The following is a 13,978-nucleotide window of genomic DNA, read 5'->3' as shown; positions in this document are numbered from 1 at the left end:
ATGTTCTGAAACATAGTTCACTTAAACAGTCACTTAATGATGGACAAGTTTTTCCCCTCATATTTTGCTATTATAAATAATGTAGCAATAAATGTCATTTCTGTGTGTATAGTATATCTATAAATTATCAGATTGAAAGTGTAAATATATTTGTAATTTAGAGTGAAGTAGGAAAACTTTTGAGTGTTTTGAGCAGAGGAGTAATATGATCTGATTTAAATTTTAAAGGGTCACTTTGGCAGCTCTGTTAAAAACAAGGACCTAAGGATAAAAGAAGGAAAATAATTTGAAGGTTATTGCAATATTTCAAGCTGAAGGTCATGGTGATTTGGGCCATGGTGATAGCAGTGGCAGTTTGAGAAACAGCTGGGTATATTTTGAAGGTGGAAACAAGATTTATTGGTTATTGAATGTGGTGTGTAAGAGAATCAAAGAGGCAAAGGTGACTCCAAGACGTTTCGCTTGAGAAACTAGACAGTAGATTGCCATCAAATGAAATGGACAAGATTGCAGGAACTCATTGGAAGGAAAGTTCAGCTTTAGATCTGTAGAAGTTTGGGATTTTGACATCCAAGTGGAGATGTTGAGATAAGCAGTTGGATAAATGAATTTGGAGTTTGGGAAAGAGGTCCAATTATGCATCGGTTTAATCTCCTTGGCCTGTCTCCCATGCTGTCATTCCCTTGCAATCGTTTTCACCTTTATTTCTATTTTCTATTTTGCATTTCTCACATTTCTATACTCTCTTTTCCTTAGACCTTTTTGTGTGGGGTGTATAGCCTCACATATAATTGTTTTCTTTTATTCAGAAATGTTCTTATTGTGTCTTTCTTTCCTGAGTTCCTTTATTTGCTAACTTTCCTCTTTTGTCTGGCTATTTTTTCCCATAGTTTCTTTATATTCCTGCTTTATTTTCTTTGCAACTACAATTATTAGATTAATTTTTATAAATCACAACAGTAATTTTGCATTTCAATTCTCATGTACTCTTTAGCAAAATCCTCTCAGTGGGTTTCTTTATCAGGGTATTCTTTTCTTTCTTATAGTGCTGAATTTTTCACTTTTGTTTAACCATATTTTAAAGAGTTGAGTTGTCTTTGACTAGCTGTCAACAAGAGGTTTTGGTTAGAAGTAGTTGCTTTCCAAGTTTCTCAGCTTAAGTTTTCTATCCTCTCTTGCTACAGTGAAACCATAGCGCCTCCTCGCATGCATGATCTATGGCTCCTGCCTTTCGAGACCTACCCTTCCACACTTGAACTCTCACTGCCTTTCTCCCATAGCTGCTGCTACTAAGAGACAGGACTCTTGTCTTTTCAGGTGCCTCTTCACACTTAGAAGATGCTGCTTCTGGAACCCTCTGAATAGCTTCTGTGTGATCCTTTGCTAGTTCCCTCAATATCCACGGCCTGCTTATTTTAGCCCCTCTCCAAGTGGTTCTAGCTCTGAGTTTTGCCTTCTCCTAGCCCGGAGTGTATACTTCTAAGCTTTTCAGTATTGGACTCTCTGGACATTGCTCATTTCTCCCCGCTATACTGTTAGAGCTTCCACTGCCAATTCTGCTGGTTTCAGGTGTGGTGGCTTTTGTAGTTTATAGATTTTCTTCTTATTGTTTAGCTGAGTTTGTTGCTTGTGGGTATGTTTGTTTCTTTCTCCTTTTGGCTTTGTGTAGTTTCCAGGAAAGAAGTGGAGAAATTCAGAAAGAAGTTGCCACAATGTTGCTGTCAAAATTACAAGTTCGTCTTCTTCTTTAAAATATAGTGGTGTGTGTTTTTTTTCAAATAGATTTATATTCTAAAGGCATAAACATGTCTAGTTTCCTAATCCCATGAATAGCTTTGGCCCCACTATTTCCTTTATATTAGTGTTTATGCTCCTTCTACAATAAACAGTCCTGTTTGGGTTGAGGTAGTGAGAGTGTATTTTTTTTAACCTATTATGCTTTTTTATTTTCCTTTAATCCTGTTTTATTTTCTTCAAAGTAACTTTTTCAAAAAATAATTTTTAATTTTGTACTTCATCCTCCTATTATGTATAGGTTACATTTTACATAGGTGAATTAAAAATAATTTTAGATGCCCTGGAGCATTCATCTTCTCTGTGGCAGGGGAATACATGAGAGGACATAGGAAGCTAGCTCAAAAGTAAATATTAACATATTTCGTTTGTTAAAGAGGAATATTTAGCATGAAAGTCCCCAGTTAAGAGGATGAAAATCAATCTATAGGCTGAAAGAAAATATTTGCTAGCCACATATCTAACAAAGGACTAGTATCTAGAATATACAAAGAATGCTCAACATTCCAGATTAAAGCAAAAACACAACCATCCAATTTAAAAATGGGCAAATGTCAAGAACAAGCAGTTTACTGAAGAGGATATACAGATGGCAAATGAGCACATGGAAAAATGTTCAACATCATTAGCAATTAGGGATATGTAAATTAAAACCACAATGGAATATCATGAGACACCTATCAGAATGGCTAAATAAAAAACAAGGACAACACCCAAACGCTACAGAGAAGCTGGGTCATTCATCATTGCTGGTGGAAATACAAAATGTAAGATGGTAAAATTGCTGATGGAAATGCTGGTTCATATTCTGGGAACTTATCCTTGAGAAATGAAAACTTATGTTCACACAAAAACCTGTGCATGAATGTTTATAGCTACTTTGTTTGCAATGGTCTGAAACTGAAAAGAACACAGACATTTTTATTTTTATTTTTATTTTTTTTAATTTTATTATTTATTACAAAGTATACTAAATATATATCCATTTTTCCCCCCACCCAAGACAGTCCCCTAGCCTCCCCCATCCCCCAGTGTCTTATGTCCATTGGTATTTTCAGAATAGATTGTATATCTTCCTTTTGTTAAGTTGTGTGAGTTCCCTATAAATTTTGGAGATTAGGCCCTTATCAGATATGACATTGGCAAATATGTTTTCCCACACAGTGGGTTTTCTTGTTGTTTTGTTGATGGTTTCTTTTGCTGGAACACAGACATTTTTAAACAATGTTTAAACAAACTGTGGTACATTCATACCATGGAATTCTACTCAAAATATAAAGGAATGAACTACTGATGCATACACCAATGTGGATGGTTCTCAGTTGAATTATGCCATGTGAAAAAAAAGACAATCCCAAAGGTCCCCATACTGTATGATTCTATTTCTATAACATTGTTAAAATTCAGTACTCTATTAGAAATAGAGAGCAGATTAGTAGCTGCCAAGGGTTAAGGAGGAGTCGGGTGTGGGAGGGAAATGGGTGTGGCTATAAAAGGGACATATTTTCTTGACTTTATCAATGTCAGTAGCTTGGTTATGATACTGTACTATCACTTTGAAAGGTGTTAACACTAGGAGAAGCAGAGTGATGGTTATTTCTTACACCTGCATGTTAGTCTACATTATCTCAAAATACAAAGTTTAGTAAAAAAATACAAGCATCACAACTACACGTACTGCATACGCTTGCCTTTACTTCACAATACTCAGAGTGCTGACATTGCACAAAAGCAAGAACAGAAGGGAAGCAAATAAGACAGAAAAACCTCATTGAGTTTCTAACACCGAACATGGACATTTGCACTGTGCAGTCATTTTGCAATAAGTTACTTTAAATATTACTTGTCAGCAGTTATCTTAACTACTCAGTGTGTTTGAACTTGGCTGTTCTACCCCGTGGCCTGGGTGCCAATATGTGTTGCAAAAGGACACATTTCTAATGGAAATTTAAGAATTCTCTTTTGGACAAAGCTTTAACAAACAAGGAGAATCACTCATCTTCTAAGTATTGACTAGCAAACAATTGTAGAGAGGGGATTTTGGAAAGGAGTGTAGATGCCAGTGTTGTAGGCAGTTAGACAAGAGCAGAGCAAGGAGGACGGGCCAGGTTACAGAAGGTCAACAGGGTGGAAAGCCTCGGGTGCTTAGCAATGGGCAAACCTGAGGAAACAAGGACCTTGCCCCCAGGGTAACCTTTCCTCCCTAGCATATTATGGTCATGTGGTAAGACCCCTCTGACTTTTCATATCTCTGGTCATGTGGTTGGGACCCTCCTCTGATCTTTTCTGCCCTAGCATGTTGTTAGTCATGTGGGTTAGACCCCTTAGAGGGGTTATGAACAAAGGGTCCAGAGAATAGCTTTTATGCATTGAGGACAACGAGGTTCTGATCCAAATCAATTACATCTAGGCCTCAGTTGTGTTTTAGCTCCAGAGGCCTCAGTTGTGTTTTAGCTCCAGGCCCAGAAAAGCAGCCAAACCAGACAAGGGACCCCGAGGCTGACCTTGGGACCAGCTGCATTGACTAATTACCCTGCCTTGGCACCAGCCAATCCGTGGAAACCACAATTGGATACAGTGGTGGGAAGCTGATGATTGTTCTATTGGGATCCTCCCCTGAGACCTCCAGATAAATTCCCTCTAGACCAGGACCCCAAGGGGCTCTCTCTATGGAGCATGCCCATGCCTTTCCCTGACCCATTCCCTCAGGCACATTGTACTGAGCCCATTTCTTCTATGGATCCCTTCTTCTACCTCTGTGAATTTCTAAATAAACTCTCTTATAGTTTTTCTTGGCTCTGAATTCTTTCTTAGCCAGAACTCCAGGTTGTTGCACCAAGGTCCAGTCTGACTCCACCAGTCTAACACCTGCTAACATATGGATCACGAGTGAAAGAAAATGAGACAAATGAGACTTCACTGTTTGGTGGCTCCATGATTATCAAGCCCTCAGTTGCCTGATAGTGTTCAACAGCGTATCACGTGTCTTTTCATGGCAGGTCTAGAAATGACTAATATTGAAGTAGTAATAAGCATAAATGGTATTCAGAGATAAAAGTAAGGGTGGTTGTTCTAACAATGGGAAATGTTGGATGAAGTATGGTACAGTCACTGTGGCCACAGGGGAAATGAAAATAATGATATATCCCCCACCCCTGGCCCCCAATAAAGGACTTCCTGGAATCAAACCCCTCACTAGAGTATGTAGGCTACTTGGAATGATCTGATAGCAAGGGCAAAACTGAGGATGTAGGAGAGAGAGGAAGAAATGTAGAGCAAAAAGAAGATATGAGAGCATGGAAGGGATGTTGGCATTTCACCTTCCACCTTTGTTCACCAGAGGGAAGTTTGAAGAATGGGGCACATGGGTAAACTTTGCAGGATTTGGTGGTAGGAAGTTGAGAGTGCTCTTACTTGATTGCTTCTACATTCCCGGCGACACACAAAGCAGGAATCCTACCTCACAGCGGAGAAGGTTGGGCAAGTTGTACAGGTAAAATAGTCATTTTGGAAAGTGAGAAAGTGAACACGTTAGAGAACTTTTTAGGATTGCAAGACATTATTGAGTGACCATGAATTTATATTAAAAACAGTCAACAATTTTGTATATTTTTCTTGAACAAAGTTGAGGTGTAGGTTACTTATAACTTACTGAATCTTGAAAACAATGTTCAAATAGTACAGTATTTAGTAAAATTTCTAATAATTATTTCTAATTGTTATTTGGCACTTCAAGAAAGGAAGATGCAGCTAAGTAATGACATGATCAGAAGGGAGGTTAAGTATTAGGACAGAATAAATTAGGGTTTATATAATATAGCATTGGCCAAATCAGTCAAAATTTAGAATTAATTACCATATAATAATGGTAATTATTGACTCTAACTTCAGCATTGGGGTTCTTGAGGCATACTGTGTCTTAAACCTAACCCATGGCCCAGTAACTTAATTATCAGAAATGCTTACTAATATGATCTGTATTTATGTGTGTTTTTCAGTATGGACCAATATTTACAGTCTTTGCTATGGGAATTCGAATGACCTTTGTTACTGAAGAAGAGGGCATTGATGTGTTTCTAAAATCCAAAGAAGTAAATTTTGAATTTGCAGTGCAAGATCCCGTCTATCGTACAGGTAAAGAATATTCTCAGTTCATGTGAAATATAACGTTGGAATCCACAAGTAGTTTTAGGTAACAGTGACATCCTCATTCCTATATCAAGAATGATGAGGCTCCATTATTTTATTGTTTAGAGTAAGGGTAGAAGGAGAAAAGAGTATATAATGAGTTTGGTCATTGAAAAACAAAGTATCGGCGGCCTAATACAGTTAGATCTCAATTAGACACGTGAAAGAGATGAGGTTACCTCACTGGTGTTTTTTCTGGAAAATATTTGGAATCTGTATCCTGTTACAGCTCCCAAGATGAGGCTAACTGTTCTGCTACTGCGCATACAGTGCTCTTCAGGCTGTAACTCTTGGCTTGATCACATCTTACTGCTCTGCTCCCTGAAAGTAGAATTCCACTGCTTACTAAGCCCTTTACTAACGGCATTTCCTGACATAATCCATAGGGCTATTAAGGTAAGTGGTGCCCTTTCTCTCTGTCCTCGGTGACCTCTGGATTGCACTGGTTAGTGTGTCCGCAGGGTCACGGTCTCCTCTGTTTCTCCCCAGGTCACGCAGGTGCATGCTGAGCCCATTTGTCCTCCCAGGGATGCAGGGCTGGTTCATTTTGCATCTGATTCACTTTGCGCCTTTGTTTTCACAGTGTCTGTGCTTGCCTCTACTGACTACAGCTTTTTTCTCTTTGCTTCTTTCTTAGGTTCTTTTTCATGTAACCTCTCATGCATTTTTTTTTTGCCATTAAAACCAAAAAGTTGGTTTTAAAAGCTCTCAGTGACCAACAGAATGATTATTTTTTCATCTTGCTTTTATGAAAATCACATGTTTAAATTGTATGAGTATTTAGTATACTTTTTGGTATTTGGACTATGGAATTTCAGATCAAAGAATATAAATATTTTGAAATTTCTTGATCTATAAGGCCACATATCCTTCAGAAATATATACCAACCTATTCACCTGTCAGATACATGAAAGTGATCAAGTTTTTATACCTGTCCCTCCCTTCCTGGTGGCTTTCATGTTTAAATATTTTTATTTAATAGATGAAGTCTGTTAATATTTACTTTCTTCCAATTTCCTCTTATGTATTCCCCTACCACAGAGAAGATGAATGCTTCAGGGTATCTAAAAATTATTTTTAAATTACCTATATAAAATGTAACCTATACATAATAGGATGATGAAATACAAAATTAAAAATTATTTTTTGAAAAGGTTACTTTGAAGAAAATAAAATAAGATTAAAGAAAAATATGAAGGAGTAGTGAGTTAAAAACACTTACTTATACTCTCACCACCTCAACCACACCAGGAGTGAGTATTGTGGAAGGAGCATGAACGCTAATATAAAGGAAATAGTGGGGCCAAAGCAATTCATGGGGTGAGGAAAGGACTTCTGGTGGAGTAATATTCAAGAAGATGCTTGAAAGAGGAATAGAAATTAGCAGGGGAAACTTAGGTCTTGTAGGCATGGGGTTGGGAGTGAGTGAGGTTGGTCAAGTAGAGAATGTTCTGAGCAGATAGAACAGCTCATGAAAATGCTGGGCTATATAAAACTGTGTGTTTTCAATATACCTGAAATGTAGATTTGGAGGGGGAAATATCACCAGAGAGCCCAAAAGTTGGTAGAAAGCCAATGAAAGGTTTAAGCATGAAAATAGCATCACTAGAGTTGTGTTTCCCAGAGGCCCACTTATAGATTATACCTTAGAGTAAATTACCCTACAGACTTTTACTATCTTACAATATAGGTTGAATCTTTACCTGGTTTTATTCCCAGGAGGTTATTTTATGTTTTTGGTGAACTTGGGCTATATTCTCTACTGATCAAATAATAGGAGTATATTGACTGCTTCAAGGAGTTGTTGCTTCTTTTAAAAATAGTTTTCTTGTTTATAGCATCAATTCCAAAGAATGTCTTTTTAACACTCCATGAAAAACTTTATATCCTGATGAAAGGAAAAATGGGGACTTTCAACCTTTGCCAATTCACTGGACGACTAACTGAAGAATTACAGGAACAACTGGAGAACTTAGGCACTCATGGGACAAGGGATCTGAACATCTTAGTAAGGTAAATAGACGAATGGTATGAGTTCATCTTGGTTTTTTTGGAATAAAACATTTTAAGCCTATACATTGGACTTCAGAAACTATCCAGTGGATTAATAAAGTCTACCTAACTAGGCAATTAAGAGATTATGTTAATATTTTAAATCCTAATTAATGGGCAGGTTTCAGTTGAGTAGTCCACTTTTATGGTGAGCAGCTAAGTCAACACATTTTAATACACGCACAGCAATTTCTCCTTAGTCATTCCATACAATTGTGTATGCTCTGTGTGGACTTACCTCTTACAATTGGCATGCATCCATCAGATTTTTGATAAAAAATTCAGTGCAACTTGTGATTATTATAACAAATGGATATTGGAAGGACAAGGGAGAGGATAGAATCATCAAGTAGAGCAGTGTTTCCCAACGTGGGGCACACGCCCACAGGGGGGCAATTTGGTTTTTAAGGGGGGCAATTCGAGAATGAGTTATTAACAGTGAATTTTTTGCATTTCTTTTGGTTCTAGGTGCTTCATATGGTATATAAATATATATTGTGACATGTTTATGCATTTCAGTTCTCCATTATATGTTTTGAAACTTTGCTATTTTTTTCATATCATTTCATGTTATTATTTTTAAACAATTTCTTAGTGATTTCTTCCTCAGTACTTCAGCTGTCTTTTTTGTTCTTTTATTTTTCTCTTTCATGGATGCCATGTTTTTTGGAAGTTAATGGCCTTTTAGGCTTCCTCCACAGGAATAGGAGTTTACTTTTTGAATAAGAATCATATGTCCCAGTGCGGGGGACATCAGGATTTTAGAGATGCTTAGGTGGGGTAGGGCCAGACAATGGTTGGGAACCACTGACGTAGAGGGTCCAGGAGATGGTGTGAGACATGAAAAGTTGACTGAGGCAAAGTCAACAGAGGCCTCACCCCAGATGCCTCCTGGAGGGGAGGTGCTGAAAGGCAGATGAGATAGGAAAGGGCAGTGGAGGAACCAGGCAGCACGTCAGCCACATTCTGAAGCTTTCTGGCAAATGGAAGGTCTGGGCATGGGAACCAGGAGAGAAATTTCCCATGTGCACAAGGAGATGTGGGAAATTGAAGTTACCTTGGGCGCTTTTCCATCTCAGTGGGATACTGGGATGCTGAAGGCGGGATTCAATAGTTCAGACTCATAAAACAGAACAACACTCAATGTTTTGTTAGTGGTTAGAAAGAGAGAAAAAAAAAGAACAAAGACAACCAACCAACCAAACTTTTGGCATGCCCCAAACATACAACAAAACAGCAAATTCTCAGCTATCTTTGAAACTTTGGAGAAAATAAATAAAAATGAAATTAACAGTACTCAGTGTTACCAATCTAGGGCATATTAACTATCATTGATATTCTTTTACTTAAGTATGCCACAGTAATAATTTTATTCACTTATGGTAAAACTTAATGATACGTACTATATTTCAATATAGAATAGTTCACATTTGTAGGATCCTGTAGACATTAGGAAATTTGGTGACTAATATTTCCCTTGATTCTTTGATTATTTTTTGCTGTTATCTAACGGCATGGACTATATCTTAGATATAATTTGTTAGATAAATGATTTTTAAAATTGCATTGAATCAATTTATTTTTGTGCATCTAACATTTGTCAGAATCTAAGAATGCTTGCTTAGAAAGCATTTTAAAATCTTCAGATAAATAAGACTACAATTTCAATTACCCTTGTCATCTTTTTATGTAATGTTTTTGTTGATTTTAGATAGAGAAAGGGAGAAGGAAAGAGATATAGAAACATCAGTAATGAGAGAGAATCATTGATCAGCTGCCTCCTGCACACCTCCTACTAGGGATCAAGCCCCAAGCCCCAGCATGTGCCCTGACTGGGAATTGAGCCTTGACCTCCTGGTTCATGGGTCGACGCTCAACCCCTGAGACACACCAGCCAAACACCCCTGAGTCATCTTGACAATATCCAAATATTAAAACCTGTTAAGGGTAGCTTTCCCCCAAAAAATCTATCATGTATTATTTTCTACTCCTTATATATAGCTATTAAATAATGCCCTCTTTTGTATCCTGACTTTATATTCGCCTGGTCGTTGGGTCTGACTTTTTACATGCTTCTCTTTTTATAGGCATCTCCTTTATCCAGTCAGTGTGAATACGCTCTTTAAAAAAGGTTTGTTTCCCACAAACAAGAGGAAAATCATGGAGTTCTACCAGCATTTTCAAACTTATGATGAAGGTTTTGAACATGGGTCCCAGATGCCAGAATATCTTCTAAGGTAGAAGTTGTTTCCTATAATTAATTCATTGACCAAGCTCCTCCCAGCAATTCATACGTCTCTCATTTCTGTGTTCAGCATAGATATAACAGTTGAGTGGAAGAGGGAACTGGTTTTTATGACTGGCTTGTGTTTGAAGAAGGAACAGAAGATCTATGCATGGTTTCTTTTTTAATTTCGAGGAGCAGATCCTTGAAAGGGAAGGAGAGGGCGAGAGAGAGGAAGGAAGAGGAAATATGAATATGAATGTGAATATTAGAATGAAGTGAAGAATTTATTTGAGGCTTATCCCATTTACAGTTTATAGTCACACTCATTGCTACAGTTTGGACCTGTGTTAAACTGTCCAGTGTGACTAGTCTCAGAATCAGACATTGTCGTCCTCATTCTCTCTGAGGCAAAAGTAGGTGTGGTTAAATGCATTTCTCAAAGTGGCTCAGATAAATATTTATAAAATGGCTTGAATACAGAGTAACTCATGACTTTTTTTTATCTCTTGGCAGTTGGTTTACAGAGGTCAATGGTCAGAAAGATTAAAAAAACACAACATAGCCAGTTTGCTTTAGCTGGTTTAAGACAGCAATGTGTCCCTGTGCTAGCTTTTCATTCTTCTGTAAGTGACAACAGCCAGAGTAAAAGTATTTTACTCTGAGTTCTGTTTTCTTGTTCAGTGCCAATCCTGTAGGAATTCAAACATATATCTGTAAAAAACACTAAAGTTGTCCCTTACAATTTTCCTTATGGACTAATACGTCTGAGGGTAGACCTATCATGAAATTCTAGCTGAAGATGAAAAATTTGGAGAAATAATTATAATTCTATAGACATCCCCCCATTTCATACTGTGACCTATTCTAAAGTGCTTTCAAATTAATTTATACACATTTTTTCTCTCGCCTAGAAACTGGTCAAAATCCAAAAAGTGGTTTCTAGAATTTTTTGAGAAAAACATCCCAGATATAAAAACAAACAAATCTGAAAAAGATAATTCCGTGGTAAGTACACCTTATATTTTTTTCCCCTAAAATACATGAGATGAAGACAATGAGGCTTTTTATTTTTTTATTTTATTTTTTTTCAATGAGGCTTTTTAAATCACAGCCACTCTAACTCCATATTTGAATCAAGGCAAATTTTGAACTTTGCTGATGCTCATTCATTGTTTAAGACACTGGGACAGAATTCAGTGTGAATGTTCACAAGCAGTTTAACTTCATCTTTGTATGTATTGCTTCTGTTTCCCTTGAGAAGTTTCCTGTTTTGATACTCACATTTTTTTAATGTGGGCTAAGAAGAAAATAAAAGATTCTGTTGTGTTCTGCATAAGTGGATTTCAATGGCCCACTTAAGCAGAGGACTAAAAGAAGTTTTTTGTTTTTGTTTTTCAAATATTACACACCCATGTTATTATGTTAGAAATATCAAATGTGGTGATTTCTTCCATGTGTCTAAATGTATATTAAACGAGTATTTCCATTAGCAGAATGGCATATCAAAATAATGAAAGACATCTGTAGGGTTTTTCATGAGATATAAACTTTTGTGTTATAACAGCTTCCATTATAAGTATGGTAGAAACCAGTTTTAAATGAAATTTATCCTTAAACTATTTTCAGTTCTGCTAATCCATTGTTACAAAAATCAATAACAATAAGACACTACAGATATTTATGGGCTGCATACTCCATGCCAGGCACAGTGTTACACAGTCACAGATTCATTTCTCATTTATTTTCCGCAACTTTTATACCCAGAAAACTGGGGGTTATTAAAACCAGAAAGCTGGAGATTAGAGTGGTTAATCACTTTTGAAACATTACGTGCCTTAGTAAGTAACTGCAACTGCCTCTCATCATATATTTTCTTTGGTAGTGATTTAATAGTTATTTTCTGTATTGTAGGATCTGAAGCAAAACTAGTACATATGGTACAAGGCAGTTCTCCTAATCCCTAATCCTCGAGAGTTATGGGTTGTGCCTCTAAGGGGGCAGTAGAGTATAGCAGCTAAGAGTGTAGGCTCTGGAGCCAGCACCAAGCTCTCAGGGTCTGTATCCCAGCCCACCATCTAGAAAATATATGTCCCTGGCAAAGTCCCCTAACTTAATCGTACTACAGTTGACTCAAATGTAAAATGGTGAAGATAGTATTTATGTCTTGGAGTTGGGTGAGGATTGAATGGGTAAAATACTTATAAAGCACCTGAAATGGTATTTGCCTTAGCAAGCAATGACTAGACCAGTGATGGCGAACCTTTTGAGCTCGGCGTGTCAGCATTTTGAAAAACCCTAACTTAACTCTGGTGCCGTGTTACATATAGAAATTTTTTGATATTTGAAACCATAGTAAAACAAAGACATATTTTTGGTATTTATTTTATATATTTAAATACCATCTAACAAAGAAAAATCAACCAAAAACAATGAGTTCGTGTGTCACCTCTGACATGTGTGTCATAGATTCGCCATCACTGGACTAAGCAGTAGCTACCATTATTTCCATCACTTACGCCTGAGTTATTTAAGACTGAAAGTGCACAAGTAACTTGAAAATGCTCTAGTGTCTGAATTCCTTCGTCATGCTGGGGAACAGGTATAGGCAAACCTGGGGACACCTTTCTATGAGGAAAAAACCCTCAGGGTATTTGTGCAATGACCTGAGAGTAACCATAGTAGCCAACCTTGGGTGAGGCTGTAATCTGACCCAGAACCATTCAGGCAAACATCAATTTTCCATAGGGTTTTAGAGAATGACGGTATTTACAGTACACTGGCCCTACAGTTTTCTCTCTCATGTGGCGTAGCCTGAGAATCTGCATGGCAAATGGCAGTAGGGTTTTCTCCTGAATGCTCCAGAGAGCTGTTTCTTTTCCAAAGAGTAGAGGGGTGTGTGTGTGTGTGTGTGTGTTTAAAGTAACATTTGTCAAAATGGCAAGTCATTTAATCCTTACCACAATCCTATGACCATTTTATAGATGAAACTGAGACACAAAGAGTTTAACTTGTCTGAGGTTACCCAATTCTTAAATGACAGCCAAGTTCTAGTTCTTCATGAAAGAATCTTGAAGGTTGTCATTTCATCCTCTCAAGAAAGAATCTGAACAGACTGAAAAATCAGCAACTCTTGGATCCACCAGAGAGGGAGGATACAGGGCAAACCATTGCCTCAAGATCGGAGAGAACAGTAGGCAAATACCTGATATTTTGTTAAGGATTTTTGCTCTATGTTTATGAGAGATATTGGTCTGTAGTTTTCCTTCCTTACTAGAGGCCCAGTGCATGGGATTCGTGCACTGGTGGGGATTGGCCCACTGTGGGAGCACTGCTCATCCTGATAAGCCAAGTGGCACATTGCGTTGAGCATCTGACCCCTGGTGGTCAGTGTGCGTTATAGCGGCTGGTTGACCAGTCATTCTGGTTTTTCCACCGTTCTGTCCCTGGGCTTTTATTATATAGGACTAGAGGCCCGGTGCACAAAAATTTGTGTACTTGTGGGGGGGTTCCCTAAGCCTGGCCTGTGCCCTCTCACAGTCTGGGACCCCTAGGGGGATGACCACCTGCTGGCTTTAGGCCCGTTACCCGCGGGATTGGGCCTAAGCTGGTAGTCAGACATCCCTCTGCCATCCTGGGAGCCCTTGAGCGATGTCCACTTGCCAGCGGGGAGCAGGCCTAAGCTGCAGTCGGACATCCTTAGCGCTGCTGAGGAGGCG

The 13,978-nt window shown here is 38.0% G+C and overlaps 1 protein-coding gene across 1 annotated transcript in view; it reads left to right on the top strand.

Moving 5' to 3' along the window:
* LOC102753466 (24-hydroxycholesterol 7-alpha-hydroxylase) overlaps window positions 1-13,978 on the top strand; it is a 71,611-nt gene that overhangs the window by 3,492 nt on the left and 54,141 nt on the right. Inside the window, 4 exon segments of the mRNA XM_006776413.2 lie at window positions 5,793-5,928; window positions 7,822-7,996; window positions 10,123-10,272; window positions 11,174-11,267. Coding sequence (XP_006776476.2) covers window positions 5,793-5,928; window positions 7,822-7,996; window positions 10,123-10,272; window positions 11,174-11,267 — 555 coding nt within the window.

The sequence above is a fragment of the Myotis davidii genome, unplaced genomic scaffold, assembly GCF_000327345.1.
Source record: "Myotis davidii unplaced genomic scaffold, ASM32734v1 scaffold167, whole genome shotgun sequence".
NCBI classification, from domain to species: domain Eukaryota; kingdom Metazoa; phylum Chordata; class Mammalia; order Chiroptera; family Vespertilionidae; genus Myotis; species Myotis davidii.
Note: the sequence above shows the minus strand (reverse complement) of the source record. Positions and strands in the feature narration are given on the sequence as shown.